The 21,666-nt window shown below is 38.1% G+C and overlaps 1 protein-coding gene across 1 annotated transcript in view; it reads right to left on the reverse strand.

Annotated features, from left to right (window-relative positions):
- Positions 1-21,666, reverse strand: part of BANP (BTG3 associated nuclear protein) — a 262,228-nt gene that overhangs the window by 88,089 nt on the left and 152,473 nt on the right. Inside the window, exons 9-11 of the mRNA XM_050922613.1 lie at positions 18,946-19,076; positions 14,495-14,557; positions 11,579-11,623 (exon numbers count right to left, since the gene is read on the reverse strand). Of these exons, the coding sequence (XP_050778570.1) occupies positions 11,579-11,623; positions 14,495-14,557; positions 18,946-19,076 (239 nt within the window). The remainder of the gene's footprint in view (positions 1-11,578; positions 11,624-14,494; positions 14,558-18,945; positions 19,077-21,666) is intronic.

Raw genomic sequence — 21,666 nt, forward strand, 5'->3', positions numbered from 1 at the left:
CATTTTTCCCCTCCATGCTTTTCTTTTTCCTCCTACAATGATATATAACTGGAATCATGTGTCTAATAGCATTAGGTACTAGAAATATGAAATACTGCTTCCAAACTTTATCCTACTAAAGCAGTGTTTTTCAATCTTTTTTCATTTGTGGACCTCTAAAAAATTTCAAATGGAGGTGTGTACCTCTTCGGAAATCTTATACATAGTCTGCAGACCCCCAGGACACAGTCTTCGGACTCCCAAAGTCCGCGGACCACAGGCTGAAAACCACTGTATTAAAGGATGAAAACCTCACACACTTGTTCAGTTGCATGACATGGGCACAAATGTATACATTAATAAGAAAGTCATAGTTACAGCCTATTGCTCCACACAGCTCTGCAAGGATAAAATAAATCACTCAAACACCTGCTCTATGCACATCATAAAAAAGAGGGGGGGAATACAAATTTAAACTAAAATAATGCCAGTTCTACCACCAAGCTTCTGTTCAATCACTATCCAGTGAGCTTTCTCAAGAAACAGTGACTTAAAGAAATTAAATAATGCTTACCTATAATTTAGCTAAACTCCCCATTCATTCTATGGCAGGTTAACCACTCAGGATTACTATATTAATTATCAAAAAACTTATTGCATCACAGAAGATGAGATCTTTGGAAGAATAAACTGGTTACATGAAGGCAATTTGGCAGATAGCTTCAAATACCCACAGAATGTTTTTGCCATCTCCACACAGCTGGATTCTGTTCCCTCTGCTAACTCTAGATGCACTGCTGCTCTGGCTCGTGTTACTATTAGCAGTAGCTGGGCACTGCTGAATAAATTCTATCTATCTACCTACTGTAGGGACTTCTATGGCTAACATGAGAGGAACTGAACACATGCACACAAATAAAAATGAATTAAGATAAGACCATATTAAAAGATATTGCAAGTTACAGAGGTGAGCATTGCATTTATTTTTGAGGCGCAGTGAGGCCTGTGGTTCTTCTTGTCTCTTGTCGGAGTGAGTTCCATAGTCTAGCTTCAGCTCCTATGAATGTGCTGTCTCTTTCGTGGTTCCATGGAGACAGAGGCAATCTATCAGGAAATTAGGTACAATCTCTTGGATGGCTTTGACTATCTGGGCAGATACATTGAACTGGATTCTGTTGTCAGTGGAGAGCCAGTGGAAAGAAACGCATTAGGGTGATATATTCACAACTACATACACTGCTAAGAAGGGGGCCTGTTGTATTTTGTACCACTTGGAGCTTCCAGGGTGCATGGCTCCATTCTTAGATATAACAAGTTGCAATTATCAAGTCTAGAGATCTCAAATGCATGGATCACTATGGTTAGGTCTAAGTCTGACAGGATGGAGCATCACCTTTTGGTCAATGGCAGACAGAAGTGGTCATTTTTTGCTGCCATGGCTATGCAGGCATCCAATCACACGAAAAGTCCAAAGGATGCCAAGGCTGTGGATGAACAAATGAGAAAATTGTCTTAATAACGGGGGATGCCATAAAGGAGACAAATTCTTCTAAGCCCTTCCTTCTTTCTACTAGCATGATCTTTGCCTTGCTTAAGATTCAGATTTAGCCAGCTGATTACAGCTAGGCATCAAGAAAGATGGGGAAATGGTGCAGCCTATGTCTGAAGTAAAGGAGAAGTAGAGCTGGCACATTGTCTCACCAACTCTCTCAACAGCTTCAGACAGAAGCTGGATAACATGAGAAGAAGGCTGAGTTTTGTGGGACTCACAGGTGACGACTCTGGAAGTGGAGGAACAGTTGCTCATAATGACCCCGTAGGTCTGATCTGAAGAAGGACCTGAGCCACGTCAAGGCGCTCCCATTCACCCCTGCAGCTTCTTGGAGGAGAAACAGGAATATTTGTTGATGAACAGCGAAGGCTAAAAGTGGAAAGCAGTAACCTGATTGCCATCAGTGCTTCCATGACTACAACTTGGGGAGTGGCCCAAATTATTGGAAGCAGGCAGTTGTGTTTCTTGTCCTGCGCTAAGCATGTTCTTGGTGGCTTATCAGAATATACTGGATGTGGATGATCTTCTCTGGGAAACAAGGTGATAAACCAGCAACTCTCTCTGCAAGAACTTAAGTGTAGACAGTCTGGGTTTGCTAAACAATGTTACAGTATGACAGAGTTCTGCAGGGTGTGACCTTGCTGACTGTGTGGTATAATGAAGCAGGCGTCCTTAAAACTCCTTATGGTAGTGCATTTCAGGGAAAGTAACAAGAAGAAAGGAGAGGGATAGTGCAGTGAGAAGAGAAATAGTGAGCAGAAAGAAAAACCCTGTAACTTTATATTTGCTTTGGTGTCCTCTGTAAAGAGGTTATGAATATTGCTAGGTTTCTTAAAAAAAAAAAAAGTGATTGTCTCAGTGCTGCTGTGTTCCAAAACGTGCCCAAACGTCTTGAAAACATTCATAAGCAGTAAAAATAGTGACTGAAATTATTAGAAGTGGTCAAATAAATGGGATGGAACTGTTACCAAAATTAAAAAACCAAAGACTTTTGTCCTTCTTGAAGTGAAAAAGAACAAAAAAAAAAAAAACTATAAAAGTAACAGAGTATAAAGTATTGGTCTGGCAAGAATTTCAGAAAGTTTTGCATTCTTTAAGTGACTTAGGAGAAAAACAAGGAAAATATTTTACAGATTACCAGGCTCCAAACCGTGAAACTAGAAACAGAAGCAATGGTCTGGGAATGATGATTCTTCCCAGAAAAACCCAGACTTGCAGTAACCACTGGCAAAGTTGGCCTGTCTACCAACTCACCTCTGACATTTACTATAGATAATTGTTACAGAGGTATAACTAGAACTCAAATATTTTTATGTAATCTAGTTGTTAATACACATTGGGATGTTCTCTCAAAGATACCTGGGAGACAGGAGAATTGTCTAACTCGGTTATACATGGTTAGGCATGGTTCAGTGTGGTCCTGTCTACACAACCACTCCAGAATCCAGTTGCATCCTGACCAGGTAATTCAAAAGATGAGCTGAAGCCCAGTCAAACATGGTGCTCTGAAGTCACTGAGGCACTTCTGAAAAATCACACTAGTAGTGTACCGAATCAACCATTCTGATTCCTATTAAAATATACTGTGTAGTTGGCCTGTAAGTCAATACCACTTCCATTCAAAAATCAAAAGCATTCTCTGATATCTTCTATGTGTATACTTGGAGTGTACACTGTATCTTCTATCTTAGTTAATACCTCCTCAGTACTAGCTCCCGTCTTTTATTTTTTTCACATTTTACTCATCTTTTTATTTTCGTGCTGATTGTCATCACAGCATATAATACATTTTCCACTCTATTAAGGCACAGATAAGTTTGCTCGGCAGTAATCAAATTTAATAACCTGTAGTTGACATTTTACATGTCAAATCAGAATTTCCTCAGCTGAATATCAAAGAGCATTATACAGAGCCCAGGACTATGATCCCAAAGCAGTTACTATACCACAGAACATTATTTCATGGTGCTCTGTCTGCCATTATAGAAAATGTGCATAACTTTTACAAACTGGGTACAAGTGTGCAAATTTTAACAGCCTGCCTCATCAAGGTTCATTAACTGTGGAAAAAATATTTGTGTGTTGAGTGATTGATATCATTCCATGTAAACAATTAAAACAGATGTCCAGAAACCGTTTTTTTTAAATATTTAAACTTTATACAGCTTTTAAATGCAGTATTTAAAGATGTAATTTATTATTTCTATACTTATTACCCATTTCTTACTTTAGAAAAAGATTATACTGGTCTTAATGCATTACCACGCTTATTTTTTCCAGAGGTACTTTATATCCTACAATATACAGTATATTTAAATAAAATGGAAAAATATTCTAAAAATCTTCATATCAAACTAATTTTACATTCATTTTCCACTCTAAGTTTGCTATAATATCTGCCAAATTTCATCACAGCAGCAAAATAATGTCCCACTATACCAGCCTAGGCTAATGTAAGCAGTTCAGTGAATGCTGATAGTAAACAGGACCTGAAAGAGCAGTGCCCAAAGTGGGGAACAGCTGTTCTACTGTGTGGACTAATGTCAATAAATATATACATATATACACACGCAGGCATGCATAAGGGGTGGTCTTCAAGCTAGATTAAAACAAAAAAACCACTTCACAATTAAAATGATCACAATCAAGGACTTCGAGCAACCTTATTTTTCTTTCGCAAATACTTAACACTTTTTGTTTCAAATGTGTATAAAGGACAGACAAGTAAATGAGCTTTGCTCATTACCTTCATTTCTGAAGAACAAAGCAGCTCTGCAAGAACTTTGTACAATCAATTCTCAAAGAATTGCCAGTTATGAATCTTATTTTTTCAAAACCAGACTAACAGATTCTAATTTCCAGCTGTATAACATTGCATTTTTCATTTTGTTGTTTTTGTTCTAACAATTCTGTTTGTTTCTCTATGTAGATTATTCAAAGCAGATGTGCTGAAACAGGAAAACAGCTTTTTCAACAATCTACTACACAGCTGGCACGGAAGTTGAGGGCTATGCGCGCGCACACACACTCACTCTCTCACTCCTCTCTGTCAGTGGCATATGCCAAAAAAACCCACAATATGAATATCTCTGTGTCCCATGGTATGACAGTTCACAAGGGGGATATCAGAGCAGCACCGTGCCTGCAATTCAAAAATCCACCCCCTTTTCTCAACCTTTTGCTAAGGAAACATGCATCTGACAATGATCTTAACAGCACTGCCCTCTGCTGCTCAGAAGTGAGGCAGAGAGGAAGAGCAGAATGCCATAGTCAAGGACTTGAAGTAGGGATTTTAACACTACCTTACAGTAGCCTGATTCCCAGTGTCAACAAAACAATATCTGTAGTATACATGTGTTCTTTCAGCTGTTCAAGTCATGCCATGATTAAAAATGTTTATACTGGCCTTATTAATACATATTAGCAGTATCTGCTCTACAGTATCAAAATGAACAATTAAAATGAGTATTCAGAAAAGAGAATTAAAACAGTTTATTGTAATTGATTATTCTATGAAATAACACACACACACATTATTCTAGTTATTGAGTGCTAGCTACCTGGGTAATGAGGTGCTACATACAAACACAATGCAAATGTTATGTTCCTCGCTGCAATATACTGTATATAATCAACACATCTGAGACATTTTGCCTGATAATGATTTTCATAGCCCTGAAAAAAAAATCTAACTGGCAAAATAGTCCTAGTAAAATAGTTTTTAAAAAAAATTATTTACTGGTCTATGATTATGTTTTTCAGACAGAAAAAGATTATTTCCAATATTTTCATTGGCTATATTCAACTTGTTCTATAGCCTAAAATTCAGCAAAAGCAGAATTAAAATCAATATTAATTGTATTATTATTAAAAATTGTTCTTGGAGTTGCTGGTTAAATTGCATCTTAATGAGATAATAATCAGTTATATGGTGCCATTACTTATTGTTAAGAGAGATACCTAATATGTAGTAATTAGCATCGAGGGAAAAAGAACAGAAAGTAGATCTTAACAGGACTGGTTCAAAGTTTTCTCAGAGACAGATGGGTTTCTAAATAATTTCCTTTATAAACAAGCATATTTACCTTTTGGTTTAAGCTAATCAGAAATAAATGGTCATTGGAGTATACTATCTATCAACTGGCAGACCCCCTTCTTCTATTCCACTTCCATTCCCCCTAACAAAGATGTATAGATTGTCCTTCACATCAGACCATAACAAGCAGATCTTACAGAAACGCATGGGATGTACAAATGTGGTCTCCTCATCTCAAAAAAGATATACTGGCATTAGAAAAGGTTCAGATGAGGGGGTTTGGAATGGGTCACTTATGAGGCGAAATTAAAGAGGCTAGGACTTTTCAGCTTGGAAAAGAGGAGTATAAGGGGGATATGATAGAGGTATATAAAATCATGAGTGGTGTGGAGAAAGTGAATAAACAAAAGTTATTTACTTGTTCCCATAATATAAGAACTATGGGTCATCAAATCAAATTAATAGGCAGCAGGTTTAAAACAAATAAAAGGAAGTTCTTCTTCACATAGCGCAGTCAGCTTATGGAACTCCTTGCCTGAGGAGGTTGTGAAGGTTAGGACTATAACAGGGTTTAAAAGAGAACTAGATAAATTCATGGAGGTTAAGTCCATTAATGGCTATTAGCCAGGATGGGTAAGGAATGATGTTCTTAGCCTCTGTCAGAGGGTGGAGATGGATGGCAGGAGAGAGATCACTTGATGATTACCTGTTAGGTTCACTCCCTCTGGGATACCTAGCATTGGTCACTGTCGGTAGACAGGATACTGGGCTGGATGGACCTTTGGTCTGACCCAGTATGGCCATTCTTGTGTTCTTGTGATGTTCCAGATCTGGTCATGAGGTTATGTATCTCTATATATCATTTTAACATATTGTCATCTGTGTAGTATTGCACACTGAGTGCAGTGTGTGTGAGAGATGGTCTGATCTGCATATCAGATACATATCCATTCTGGGGATGTTCAGACCTGAACTTCACAGTTCAACATCACTCACGTATTACATAGATATGCACACTCTTCTTGAACTCGCCCTTCAGAAGGCAGCCCCTCCCTACAACTCTGAACTCCTTTCACATTCCTCCACCATCACTCTCTCCACTCTACCAAACACACTGATTCATCTCTGCCTCTCAAAAATCAGCTCTGTGACTTCCATGCCGTTCCTTATGCTTGAAGTGCTCTTGTAAAAACCTGTTTGCTGAGCCACCTCCCTTGCCACAGCCAACAACTCTTTACACTCACTGCTGTCATGAAGCCTATGAGGAGTGACTGAGGTGGGCAAAACAGTGCAGAAAAAAACTAATGCTACCACTACAATGTATACATACCTCACTGAACTGAATACCTATGTGTTGTTAATGTCACCAGGATCCTTTCACTACCTACTCCATTTATGAACCTAATTTGGCACGTTATTTTGATTTGAGATTGTAAACTCCTCTGGGCAGAGACCATGCCTATACTTGTTTCTGTGAGGTGCCTAGCATATATTTGGGCGGTAGAAAAAGATCATATTTATATATTTAATATCATAAACAATGTATATATTACACATACATCCAGTAGATAGATTACATAGACAGATATTGCAAAAGCAATTTACAATAGTTAGCTTTCTCTTCACTAAACCTGTGACAGATGCTACAGTTTGTTTTGGATTCTCCTAACTTCTCTAGATGCCACACACACACACACACACACACACACACACACACACACACACACACACACACTTCACATAAAGACGCAAACTAATCTTATGAATGCTCCCTCTGTGAAGAACCTATACACATAGCAAACTATTTGCTCATTAGGAATAAATTCAATCAAATTCTGACTTTTAAAACAGCAATGACTTTTTGTTTTGTTTGTAAACTAAAAGTGACTAGCTGAAAACCATTTCTCTGGTGTCATTTTAAATACTTCCTAAATTGGCTAACTGGTAAGGCATTGGGATGTACAAAGAACAATCTAGAAAATGAAATAAAGGGGTATTGAAATGCTGAATGTGTTACACTTCTGCCTACTTCTACACATAGGATAGGGTTTCTCAACACCATAGACTTATCTTCACATATGCTGTGGAGCATGTATACATCTAACACCTTTGGGGACCTATAACACGCTAAAACTCAGCAAAAGGAAGAACGGGATGCAGTGAAGGGTTGGGGGGCCAAGGGGTGGAATAAAGGGAGAGAAAAGACAATGAGGAAACTTCTGGTAATCCACAGTCATTGCCAAATACAAAAAGACTCCCATTGGTCTGAGGACTTAAGCTATTAGTTAATACAAAGTCTAATTATTTTTGCAGTTTGGTATTTTTATTAAACGTCCACTGAAATATGAAACTATGAGCTAATAGAACACATGTGTAGGTAGAGTTTTCTTTCTGGCATGATTTCATTGGTTCCATGGACAGTCATGCCAGAAAAGCAAGATCTAAATTCAATGCAACTACCAGGACAGAAAATTAAACAGGAAAAAATAAAAACAAAAAATTAAAACAGCTGGCAACATTACGCAGAAAGAGCTAGTACTACCATCCTCTGCAAGGTTTGAAATATAGCTATCAGTTTGGAAAAGTTTCACAGATAAAATGTAATGGTAGAGTTAAACTATGTTTTGTTTTAGTTAGTATGGAGCTAACACAATCCTGTTCTTTGTACTCTGGACTAATTGATGTACAAGCCCTTTTCTGGGGATCAGGGTAACAATTTAGATCAGGAATGTTGTAGTACAAAACAGTATCTGAATAGTGGAAGCCCTCTGAAGGTCTGCCTGCCTGTTTGTGCTAATAATATGTACATTAATAGGTGGAATCTGGAAGCTGGGGATTAGTGCTCCAATGGGACTGCTGCCAGCAAAACTTAAGATCTAATAAAAACTTGGTTTGCAAGAATATTCAATACCTGCTTGAAAGCCATCAAAATGACAAATTATTCACTTCCCTCATTACTGATGTCCTTAAGTTCTCCTGGTAAGGTGCATTAAAGCTCAAAAAAAAAAAAAAAGGAGGGGGGGAATAAAGTGACTTTTCAAAGTGGTGATGGACAGTTGGAAGAATACAGCAGGCAATGTTCTGAGAAGTACTCCAGCAGTAGAGACCACACTCTACTACTTCTCCCGTTTGATTCTGGGCTGTATTGTACATATAGGGTGGCCAGATGTCCTGATTTTATAGGGCCAGTCCCCATATTCTGAGCTTTTTCTTATATAGGTGCCTATTACTCCCCACCTTCTTTCCCAATTTTTCACACTTTCTATCTGGTCACCCTATGTACCTATTCAACCTTCAGATAATATACTACTTTTGGGGAAAGGACTGAGGAAACGTCAGGTACAGCCATTACACAGCACAGTATACATCTACAATGCTACACAAGGGCCTTTCCCAGAGCTGCCATTCTTCCTTCCTGGCACATAGAGCTCCAGTCCTCACTGAGACCACTTAGCACTTCTACACTCCAAATAATAAAGCATTGATAATATGCACAAAATCAGGGGCACATAAATTTCATTAAGAATGGAGCTAGTCTCACCACAGCCATTGCACACTTGTTCACACTTCTAAGATTGTAGGGAAACAGGAAGTAGCAAGTAGTGCTTCCAAGAGTGCAAAAGTTATTGAAAACTGGTGCCTAAGGGAAGGTACTTGCTTTGATACATATGCAAGCTGTCCTCTGACAAAAGTCCCTGGTGATTCACATGGCGTAGCAGTTAGTTCTGTGAATTCAAATACAAGCGTGGTGAAGAAAACAATAAAAAGACTTACACTATTCGTTTTGCATCCTGTAACATACTGTGAAAATAAAGTTTGAAAAGTAGAGTCAATGATATCTGCAATACTATCATTTGTGGTTCACAACTAAAAATAATAAGAAATCAGGGGGAAAAAATGTAGGTAGAAGTTTTCCAACTAATTGTAGCCACAATCACTTCTGCAGGGCCAGAACTGTTCCTATCAACACACATTGATGTTTAAGTCCAGTAACAGTGAAAAATTCCCTAATTTACATGAACTACTGATGTTAATCAAGCCAAAACTGATTAATCTGTATTTTTCTTCTCTTCTGGAAAACAACCCTAATTCTGGAACATATTTTTCTTACTCATCCTTTCTAAGTTTGCATCTCTTAGAAATAATTTATTAGATCTCCAAAATTTCATGAACTCTTTCAAAAATAGTTCAGCCCTGAAAACTCATATTTACATCATAACTTTTTATTCCAGCATGGGAAACAGCCACATAGGATGTATGATACTCTAATGCAGTGCTTCTCAAAGCCAGTCTGCCATTTGTTTAGGGAAAGACCCTGGCAGGCCAGGTCATTTTGTTTACCTGCCGCGTATGCAGGTTCAGCAGATCGCGGCTCCCACTGGCCGCGGTTCACTGCTCCAGGCCAAGGCGGGCTGTGGGAAAGGTGGCCAGCACATCCCTCGGCCGGCGTCGCTTCCCCCAGCCCCCATTGGCCTGGAGCGGCAAACCACAGCCAGTGGGAACCGTGATTGGCCAAATCTGCAGACATGGCAGGTAAACAAACCATTCCAGACTGCCAGGGGCTTTCCAAGCAGCAGCTCAATTCTGAGAAGCACTGCTCTAATGGGTTCACTTAACCATCACCGCATAGGTACCATCAGCAAAATGCGATCATCCAAATCTTTTTGCTTGCAAGTTGACACTGTTTTAATAATAAAAATATTTTAACTGGCATGTATTGGATCTATTTACAGATGCAGAGATTCAGAACACTTACTATGGTAAATATGTGCCCTATGTGGTATGAAATAACATTTCAAGGAAAAAAACGCTAGGTTTGTAATACTAGAAAATTGCAAATATTCTGCACACTTGTTAGTGTCACAGAGAAATAAAAGATCCAGGGTTAAATATGCACTATTTCTTCCAATAAGACTTTACTTGGCATTTTGTTACATGCAGAAGGGCCAATGGGAGATAAAGGAAATAGTGAAATCCCAAAAAGAATGCTCCAACATATGACTTCCACATTATCCTGTTTCAGTGACCTAACAATAGTACAACAACAAGACACTTCAGATTAAAATTGATTAAAAAAATCTCTTCAGAAAATTAATTGTAATAACAGATTAGGTTGTTTCTCCACACAAAAGGCCAGGAATGGCCAAAGATTGAGAGTTCCGATAGTTCCCCAGAGGTTCAGACTCCAAGTGGCTTGTGTCTTGCCAAAGCTCAAGCCCCTGGTCATAGATCTTAACACAGCTTGTATTATAATATTCAGCATGAACAAAAACAGTTGTTCATTCAAGTGGCCTGGACAGAAGCTTCCCTTACATGAGTACTTTTTACTGTGGGTATTTTAACCTAAAATAACTTGATAAAGGATGTCCTGTGATCAGATGTTAGCAATTTCACTTTCACCTGATATGGAAATTATGTTACTTCAAACAATCTCCCAGAGTCATTGCTGCAGCTTGGGACTCATTTTCATCCTGTCCCACATATGCGTAACTGCCTAATAAAGATATCTTATCAAAAAGAACACAACCAGATGTGAAAGATCTCTCTCTCTCTCGACATTCATACAATACAAAAATATCTGCTTAAGTCTTAGCAACAAATGTTCTTATGCCTGCATAGCTTGTGGTCCACATATGGCCACACTGACAGTCAATGACAAAAGTATGTACAAGGAACATCCTGTGCACAAGATAATCAGTTTAGTTTAGCACAACAACGAAGTAGCCAAAGACAAGAAATCATAAAACATATGGATGAAATATATTATTGCATGAGTGATGAAATAATGATGGTCAAATATCAAACTGTTTCATCATAAGTAGGCAAAATATTAACTGGTGGCTTAACATTTTTTTCTGTTTATGCCATAAAATTTAAGTAGAAGACATAGCACACATTTTGGTAATTAAAACAACTTTTGGTAATATGAAGTCAATCCATATGTAACGTTTAATTATGAAGACTGAACTGCAACACTACCTAAAACTCAATTGAGAAGGATCAATTCCTACCTGTCCATCTTGACCAACATGAACCTGATGTATCTGCAGATTACCCTGTAAAATAAGAAGAAACAGAACTCAGGAATTAGAAATAAAGCAGCACTTCTCAAGGAGATGTGTATTTATTTGAGGAAATCTATTAATTTAGGAAATTCTTCTGCAGGTCTATGTTTTTGGCAGTAAAACTCAAATAAAGTGCTTCTGCACTTTAATCACAGAGAATGGATGCCTGTACTACTTTACTGATTTTTTAAATTTTTTTTAAAAAAGAGTTCTTCGGGGTGAGGTGGGGGCAAGGGAGTGTTACAGTAAAATGATTAAGTAGCAATCTGTTTATATGGCTTTTATGGAGGTAGATTTTCCCTTCTCATATTCCCTCATTTTTGTAAAATTGCAAACATGCACAATTCAAAACATCTGTCATCCTAAAATTACTAGAGTAATTTTTTTTAATCTTTGGCTGTTATTGTATATGCCATTCCTAATGGATATAAGGTCTGTTATTACTAAGCTATCATTAGTACTAACAGCCATTTATTTTACTTTATTAAAATCCAACCCAAAATGAGAACAAAGAGTTCTAGTATAGGAATTTCCAAGGCACATATTACAAAAGATTCTAAATGCCGTAAACTATTTGCAAAAGACCTTTAGCTATGAACACTGAAAAGGGAAGGAACTTCATTACAGAAAGAAACTCTGATTTAAGTTCTTAAGAAGGTCCTTCAAAAATATGTTTATGTAAAAAGAAACAAAACAAATCAAGAAAAAAACTCCCCAAAACAATTTCAGCACAAGAAGTAAAATGGCAAATTTCTGTGAGAAAAACACACGCAGTTCTTTCATTTTCCTCTTTTTACACTCCATAACACTGCGAGCACGGTGAATAAAAATCAACAATTTTATTATGAAAAAAATTAAATTGGATTTTTTTATTTTGTTATTTAAATTATAATAAGTTTTTCTCTTTAAAACTAAACCTGTTTAAAATAAAATCTGCATTTAATACAAAATATGTCAAGGCTGTAATTTATTATAATCTCTTAAAACATTTTAATAAAGAATAAATATGCTGAATCTATGAGTCAGTATCAAAAACTTTGAATTAAAAACTGCTTTTCTATATAAAGAAAGAATCAGGAAGAAAACATTTAACTCTTGAGGCCAAGCTTTATAAATATGGCACAATCAATCAGCCCAAGTAACTTACGCGACTGTCTCATTTTTAAGAGAATTTAAGCTCCAGTCACCTTCACTTAGGCGTATTTGAAAATGTTCTCAGGCTGACCTGAAATAATCAGCTGAATTTACTGACTACAGTTAATCCCTCTGTTTAGTAAATCATTTAGTTGTAAAGTGAAACATGTTTTGACAGAAAGCTTACGTATCCAAAACATTTAAGGCTGTTTTGTTTAATAAAAGTAAATTTTGTTTTGTGTGTTTAATTAAATTACAGTTACCACCCTAATGCAGTTTGACACAAGTCATGACAAAAAGTTAATTATCTAGTAAATAAGCAATATATCATTCACCATTTCCCAATATACTAAAATGTACAATTAATAGAAATCCAAAAGCATTAACCTATATAATTCCCTAAATAAACATATATAGTTATAGTGTACCCTGGTAGATAGCAAAAATATGTAACAAATCTAGTGGAAAGGCTGTATTTAGTTGTAAATCAACATGGTTTAATGGTTATATCAACCAATGAGAATGCACCTCTCCTTAGAAAAGAATTGAAGAACAAATGGAAAAGTTGATTAAAATCAATTATTTAAATCATCATGATTTAAATCAATCCATCTGGACTAGCTGCAATTCCACTTTCTTTCAAAGGAGTATATATTGGAATAAATTATAATCCAGCTGTTTTCAAACCACATGGCTAAAACGTAAGCCTGTTCCTGGAGTCTTTATATGCAGGCAACTCCCACTGAGGTCAATGGAGTTTAGTCTCTGTAGTGACTTCTCATGCCCACACTAGACTCTTTCACAACAAATATCCACCTGACCACAGCTGCGTTCAGAGCCACAGAATTTGAAAATTCATTCTTGTTTCTCTTTACCCCATCCAGCTCCTGAAAGGAGAACTCTTTTCACTAAAACTCACTCATATTTATTGTAATAATTTTAACCTCAGAGTGCAGGGAATCAGAACATACCCTTCACCAAAGGACCTCAGTATACCATACTATTCCATGCACTAAAATACATAGGACAGATTGGCTCCAATGGGAGTTTTGCCTGTGTAACAATTTCCAGGCTGGGGCCATAATTCTGGAGAATCAGTTTTCTTTTTGCTGCACTATTTTTATGCCAGGGGGCTGACAGAACTGTAATTGAGGCATGTAGTCACTGCCAGGCTTCTAGAAACTGCTTCGTTCTCTAAATACTTTCACTAACAGGAATCTCAAAAATCCTCCTAGTACAGTTTTGCAGTTCCCACAGTGAAAGACACCATGAGGTATTTTGGAAATATTCTGCAGGCTGCATTACTAAAATCCTTTACTGCTGAACTGCAGCACTTGTTAAGCACAAAAGCTGTTATTAGTTATAGTAGTACCCTGAATGTACTATACTTTGCCTCACAAAAGCTGTTATTAGTTATAGTAGTACCCTGAATGTACTATACTTTGCCTCCCATGAAGCCCATTATAAAGCACATCTGCTATAAGCCACAATTTGCTAATACAAAACACCTATGCATTCCTTGGTTGGCCAAATACAACCATAGACAGAGAAGGAGTGTGCTACATTTGCTGAGATTGAGGCATATTTCAATGCGGCTCTCCCACATGCATTCAGTTCCACTTTCACTGGGTTTTTTCGCTTATTTCAGCATCACTGAGAACAGTGCTTTAAGAAACATAGCCTAGGCTCTGACCATATCTACTCACATGACGTGGCATTTTGGCTCACCTCGCTGTCCTGTGTGATTTGGACCTGCTCCCCTTGAGGCACCTGGGCTATGTGGAGGTGACCCTGTGGGATCCGCAACAAAAGAAAACACCAAGAAGCATCAGAAGAAAATCAAAACTAGAGGAAGAAGCTATTATCTCAGATTCGTTATAGTTTTATGTATTCGAGGATGGAGGGAAATGATTCACTGTAACTCCCAAATGTACAAAAATTGCTTAAAAAATTAACTGTATCCATATTTCTCCATTCTTTTATAGGAAGTTCAAATGGAATAGAACGCCTTGTGGGAAAAGCATTTAACTGTCCAATGATAGAAAGGACAAAAATGGGAATAATGATTACATTTATAGAGTGCCTTTCTCCTCAAAAGATCTCAGAGAAGTTTGCAATTTTAACTGTTCCACAAACTATGGGACCAAACCTGCAAACAACTCAGAGAGACTATAGGATCAGGGCCTTAACGTATATCAGTGAAATATAAGGATCACTTCTGCCACAGATGAAATGCAGCCACAGCTGAACTAAATACAAGAAGGGATATATAGTGGCCAGACTTTTACACCTGTTGAGAATCTGGCCCTAACGTGGTTTTAATAAAGTTGATACTTTATATTGCTGCCCCTTAACAACCACTCCTGAAAGAAATCAAGTATTCCATTTGGTAAAAATACGGGGAGGAAAGTGAAAGAATTCCTTGTGCATCCTGACTGGCCTAAAGAAGCTTTTGCTACTGTAATTTACCTGCTGATAAATTGGATTTTAAATAACCTACTTTGGGGTTTATAAGGCTTTGTTTTCATTTTAATATGCCTGTATGAAACTGAGATTAAAGATATCCATTTGGAATACCGTCAAAAGCCTTTCTTATAACACAAGAACAATTGCATGTGAATTTCAAAGAAACACAGATCCCTCTATTTCAAACAGTTTCATTTCCTTTGAAAGGAAACTGTCTATTTATAGGGAGAAAAAAAAACATACTGAAAGTATCAAACTGACAATAGCGACTGTATATAAAATTAGAGCATAGACTCAAACCATGTTGAGATAAGAATCGCTTTCCTTTCTTAACACCAAGCTCTCAGCGGTTCCCAGGGAAGAGCATTGAAAATTAAAAGGGTATTATTATGCTGCGTTTATAGTTTCGGTAATTCTTTCAGAATAAGGCAAAAAGGTGACTTTGTTCATCTTTGTGACACAGATCATTTGAAAAAAAAAACCTGCTCACTCATCCATTGCAGGTTCATAGTTAACCTTCAAGGCCAATGATTTTAGTATGGCCACCTAAGCAATTCAAGCACAAAAAAAAGAAATCATTACTTTTAGTCCTATCCGCCAAAGAAAATTTGCATTTGCAATTCCTGGGCATCCAGTTCAATCCCAGCACTGTTGGTTTGTGTTTTTGCATTTTCTGTGTAAATATTTGTTTGTGACTGAATGTGCAAGCATGGGCAATGCTGAAAACTGAAGGCCATCAGCAATTCACATACACTGTATGGGGCATGTAACCACAAATGCATCATGCCCTGCTAATGACCCGAAGCCTGATCTACGCAAATCATTTTCCAGAGAACAAAGTGTAATGTCGTTTCCATCTGGTGCAGTCCTGGGCCTCTCTACAGAACCTACTGGACCAGATTTATAGCAGCAATGTTTAGATTTTGACTGGAAATTGCAATAGGTTTCCGAAACTCCAAGTTACATTTAAACTTTGATTCCACAGATGAAAATTTAGTTTTATTTGGCATGCCCTTACCTTTTACATCTACTGCTATGGACTTTTTGTCTACATATCTTATAACAGTAATTTGCATTTCTAGAGTGCTCTTCATTCAAGGATCTCAAACATTCGTTAAAAGCCTTTATTAAACTTCACAAAACCCCTGGGAGGTAGGTAAGAATTAATATGATGGCAAAACTAAGATACAAAGGAATTTCCAAGATCGCACAGCTAGTCAATGGCAAAGCTGGGAATGGATCCAATAGCCTTGATTCCCAGTTCTTTTAAAGAACACTGCTTCTCAAATGGAGGTTTCTCTTTTACAAGCTTACTGCTGAAGAGAGTTTACACCACTGGATTTGAAAGTTTCTTTACAGGTCTGCCAAATTTCAGAGGTTTAATTATTTGGCCTATAGACTAACTCCAATAGGAAATTTAGCCTACCCTCAAGGAAAGCTGTGATATGTTGCTGTTTGGGGACAATGATCCTTTCCAGAGAAATATAGGATTTGCTATCCATTGTGCATGATGCTCCAAGAAAAGCTGTAAAAATTCATAATTGCATCAAGGCAACTGTGTGATCCTATACAAGTTAGAACAGACTCTCATACAAAAAAAAGTTTATACCAGTTTATCACCAGTTGGTGCCTCTGAGAAAAGGAGGACAGACATGGAGCCATACCTCCTTCCTCATTCTGATCCTGGGGCACAAATTCCAGTAGCTACAGGGCTGCTCTAATTTATGTTGGCTAGAATGGGTCTTTCACAGGCTTTGTGCCTGTGAAAAATCAGAGTGCATTGCATGTTCCCTTCAGGCCCTGATTATGACAGCTTTATTTCACCAGGCAATTCCCCTACAACACAGAAAAGTTGCTTGATGTTACTTAAAGAAATAACACAGATTGCTACAGTCTGTTGCAATACTAAATATGGAATTATATAATAATCGACAAGTAAAAATCGCAAATGGACTAAGTATTTATGAACTGATTGTCGGACATGCTGGGCACTTGCAGCTCCCACTTAAATCAATGAGTATTGTGAGTTTTTAGTACCTCTGAAAATCAGCTCTGCCTTAATCTTTAGGCCTGAAAAACTTGCTTGATGCACTGTTGCCAACTCTTGCTATTTTATGGCAAGTCTCACATGGTAGCTGCTGGTTTTCTTAAAGCCAGACTCATAGCTCCAGGATTCATTCTCTCTCTCATACCCAGTCGCATCCAACCTTCCTTACTCCTCCTCTTAACCTCTCACTCTCTTCTGGCTTGTTATGTCCACAATACAAGCGTGCTTAAACCTCTGTCATCTAAAAAACCCCCATCCTTGACACCATTTTCCTCTCAAACTGCCACCCCTTTTCCCTTTCATCTCTAAAATATCTGAACCTGCTGTTTGGAGTTCCTCTCCTCCGATTCTATCCTAGAGCCTCTCTAATTCGGCCTCCACCCTTTCACTCCTCTAAAATCGCTCTCACCCAAGTCTCGAATGACCTCTTCCTAACCAAAGCTCAAAATCAGTACTCTATCCTCAGCTTCATTGACCTGTCAGCTGCCTTTGACTCCATTGACCATGCTGCTCTTCTTGAAATCTTGTCCTCCTTTGGCTTCTTTAACTCTGTTTTTGGTGGCCAGTGTGAGTGCCTCTGAAAATCAGCTTGCGGGCTGCCTTCGGTACACGTGCCATAGGTTGCCTACCCCTGATCTACACAGTTAAAAGTCTTGTTCAAGCTTTCATCCTCTTACATCTCAATTACTGTAAAATCCTTTTCTCCGACCTTGACAAAAGCAATCTTGCTTTACTATATCCATTCAGAATGCTGCTGCAAAGATCATTTTCCTGGCTCATTGCTCAGATCATGTTACCCTCCTCATTGCATCCCTCCATTGCTTCTCCCTTCTCTACCTCTACCACTGCCCATCATGCTGACCAATATTGTCTCATTGTTTCCTTGTATTCCTCTGTCTCCATCTGTCTTCTCTTATTTTATACTCAGATAGTAAGCTCTTTGGGGATGGGATCAACTTTTTGTTTTTTGTTTGCACGGCACTTAGCACAATGGAGTCTTGGTCCATTACTAGGGTTCCTAAGCACTACACAGTAATACAGATAATAACGTCTTAATTTGGAAAGTTAGGGGTCCACAATACTACGTATTCCAATACCCTTTTTACCTCACTTCTGCTTTTCCCTTTACAAATATTGAATTACATACAAAATAGTTCTTGCATTAAGATGGTGACATAAAACTACAAAAGCCAGGGAAAGTTTCCTCAGAGTATACCAACACCATGCATTTAAAAAGCACAATGGCTTGACTTATTGTAGTAGTGTCAGCCTTAACTTTTACATTTCCTGGCTTTTGTGGATTTGGGTCAAAATGTTAAGTTTATTAAAACTTTTTTTTTATAATTTAACATCAATATTTACAGCTTTTGCTTATATACATACATTTAAACGAACGCACATGTAAAGGATTCAGCTAACAGATATCCAAAAAAGGTTTTGAATGCATTTTACAAAAAAAAAAGGAAGACACGTGAATCATAAATGGATGGATTACTATTTGGAGGACGAGATTTTCTGAAACATGATTAAGAGGCCCAGGTGCGGTGATATAAGCTAATCATCTTTTTTGGACCACAGAAAGAGCTGAATCAGCTATGTGGCACCTAAAATGTTCAGTGTTCTGGACTTTTTAAACTGGAAGAAATTATGAAGAATGAGTACATACTACTTGGACTTGGCCATCTTCTCCTATTTGGTGGATTTGAACCTGCTGAGCATTAGCCAGTGCATAGTGTAGCGCCTGTGGCTGGTTCGGCTGGATTTCATTAGTTGCTGACACTGTGCTCTGAGTACCCTCTGGAAAGAAAAAGAAAAGACAAAATCCAACCTTATTTCGTTTGCACATCTCCATGCCAGTTGCCATGCAATAATGGATAGGTAGGAAACTAACAAACAAACAGAGAATAAGCAGATGCAGAATGTTTGTTACCCTCATGCTTCGCCTGCAGTTTCATTACTAGCCTACGGGTCAGGTTACAAATTGAAGTACAATAAAAAGGCTTTTGTTATAGCTTACTCTCTGGAACATGACAAATTTACACAGGTATTTTTGCTATAAATGCAAGTTATGCTACAATAAGAAACTCAGAAAGTAGTGACATGAAGGTGAATGGACCATCGAAGTAGCAAAATTTTAAATTTTTCTCAGCTTTTCTAATCCTCAATCCACCTGTTCAGCATCTGCCAGCACACCATCTTCCTCCAAGTTTGGAAAGCAACTTTCTGTAATACACATACCAAATCATGCTCTTCCTCTGGATTGCCTGACTGGAGCTATTGAAGATTATATCATATCTGCAATCCATTCAGTATTGCAACATGGAGGACTAAACAGTTCTGTTCTTGTGAGCAGGCAAAGTGCTGCCAACTCTTGTGATTTTATTGCAAGTCTTGTGTATTTTTCTTAACGCCCCAATTGCTGGAGTCAGGATTTCATGAGAATCTCAACCTCCATTAAAAAAATAAGTAAGTTACTAGCCCTCGTTGCAGAGAAAAGTGTATCCTAAAATTTAAAACCTAGAAGATAAATAAAAAAGAACCAAAAGTGTATTTTTTTTAATTCCGTGATTTTTAACTAATCACAATTTTTTTGAAGCCTGATTCCATTTTGTAACATTTGGGGTTAGCGATACTGAGATACTGACACAGTCAAGAATCCTTCTCTGAAAAAAAGAGACTGGAACAGAGTCGCAGAGCATGGGGACAAGGTTTTTGTGTGCACCCACAAACTGAGACACAGCTAGTTAAAACTCAGTTACACATGGTTCTGGCAGCACACAAGGTATGTCAGATCATCTATTTGGATGAACCTTAAAATACCCAACACAACAGGGATGATTAAAATTCAGCACCAGTCCTGTATTCCCTTCCTTTTATGTGGGAATATTATTTGGAGGGCATTTTTTAAGTTTAACTGAGACCATAATGTCTCATGCATACAGACAGCATTGTCATGTCAACATGGATTTAGAAAAAAACTTAAATGTATTTTATTTCCTTGATAATTTGTAACCGCTTTCTCTGTGCTATTTTAGTAAATCATATAAATATACATTTAGGAAATTCTTAGAAATATGGATTTCACTCCCCATTCTCCCTCCCACTCCCAACAATGACTTCTTCACTATATGGTAACGTAATGAGGTGCGCCTTGCCACCACTGTAGCATTCCATAAAGAGAGACTATGAATCTATATTAATACAGGAAACCATAATGAAAATATTAAAGACATGAAATGTTACTGCATTTGTACAGTGGACAACTGTGTTATATTAATAACTTAACATTTTATTTATTGTTCAAATAAAGATTAGATGAGCCTAGTCCTCACAGCAGATGACTAATGAGCTACATATTTTCATTGTAAAGGACACAGTGGGGGAGGGGGTCAGTTATTGAAACACAAAACAAAACAAAGGAATCCTATTCCACAATGGAAAACTTCCACTTCAATCTTTTTGGAGGTTTATTCTAGAACCACTAAATGATCTTTAGTACAATAGTGCTCACTGTCCAGCTATTTAGGAAGGACAGGAGACACTGGATGTAGTTTAATTAGGCCACAACTTTATTAACAACTATCTGGGAGTACCCAGCAAAAAAACGTGTACAGTTCAGGTAATTCCATGATCATTTCAACATACAACAGGGGTGCATCCATCAACCCTCCCCCTTTCCCATCCTGGTCCCCAGCCCACCTGCTTTTGGGAACTTACCCTCCCCCAATCTTTCAGTGAGTGTTAAGATGGGCTATAAAAGGGGAAGGGAGTTAGTCACAGAAGCCCTGAACTATCCTGTTTCTGCTCCTTTAACAAATACCTCCTTTAAATCCTTTACTACTCCATTTATCAGATCACTGTATCCCCTCCCTGTGGAGCACCTGCACTGGACAGCCGTCCCAAATCAACATAATGAGTTGCAATATCATGGCCTAATTCCTGTGCCATGTTTGCCCCAACTAAGCCCCCTCCCTGAACCAGCTGTGGGGAAGGCAACCCCCCCACCACCACCACGCACCCACACACACTTTCCCTCTTTCCCTCACCAATCTGGAGGCGAAGAAAAAATTCCTTCCTAGCTCCCCTGAGAAAGGAGCAACTAGCGCAATGCTGACAGTGGATCCTGACCAAATCTGCTATTTCACCAGTTCCATGGGTGGCAGGGTGGGTGCTGCTCCACCTGATCCAGATAAAAGAGGGCTGCTCTTGCCCGGCATTTACTTATATAACTTCCTCTCTCTTCTGGTCTCCTGGGTCAGTGTCCCCACTCTGATCTGCAGCTGCTGCAAAATCACTCTGTCTCTCTCTACCCCTTAACTGCCAGAGGTGAGTAAAGGCATCTTAAAGTGGGTGTAAAATTACATTTACATCCACGTCAGGAGGATTC

Source organism: Gopherus flavomarginatus, chromosome 14 (assembly GCF_025201925.1).
Source record: "Gopherus flavomarginatus isolate rGopFla2 chromosome 14, rGopFla2.mat.asm, whole genome shotgun sequence".
Taxonomy (NCBI): Eukaryota; Metazoa; Chordata; order Testudines; family Testudinidae; genus Gopherus; species Gopherus flavomarginatus.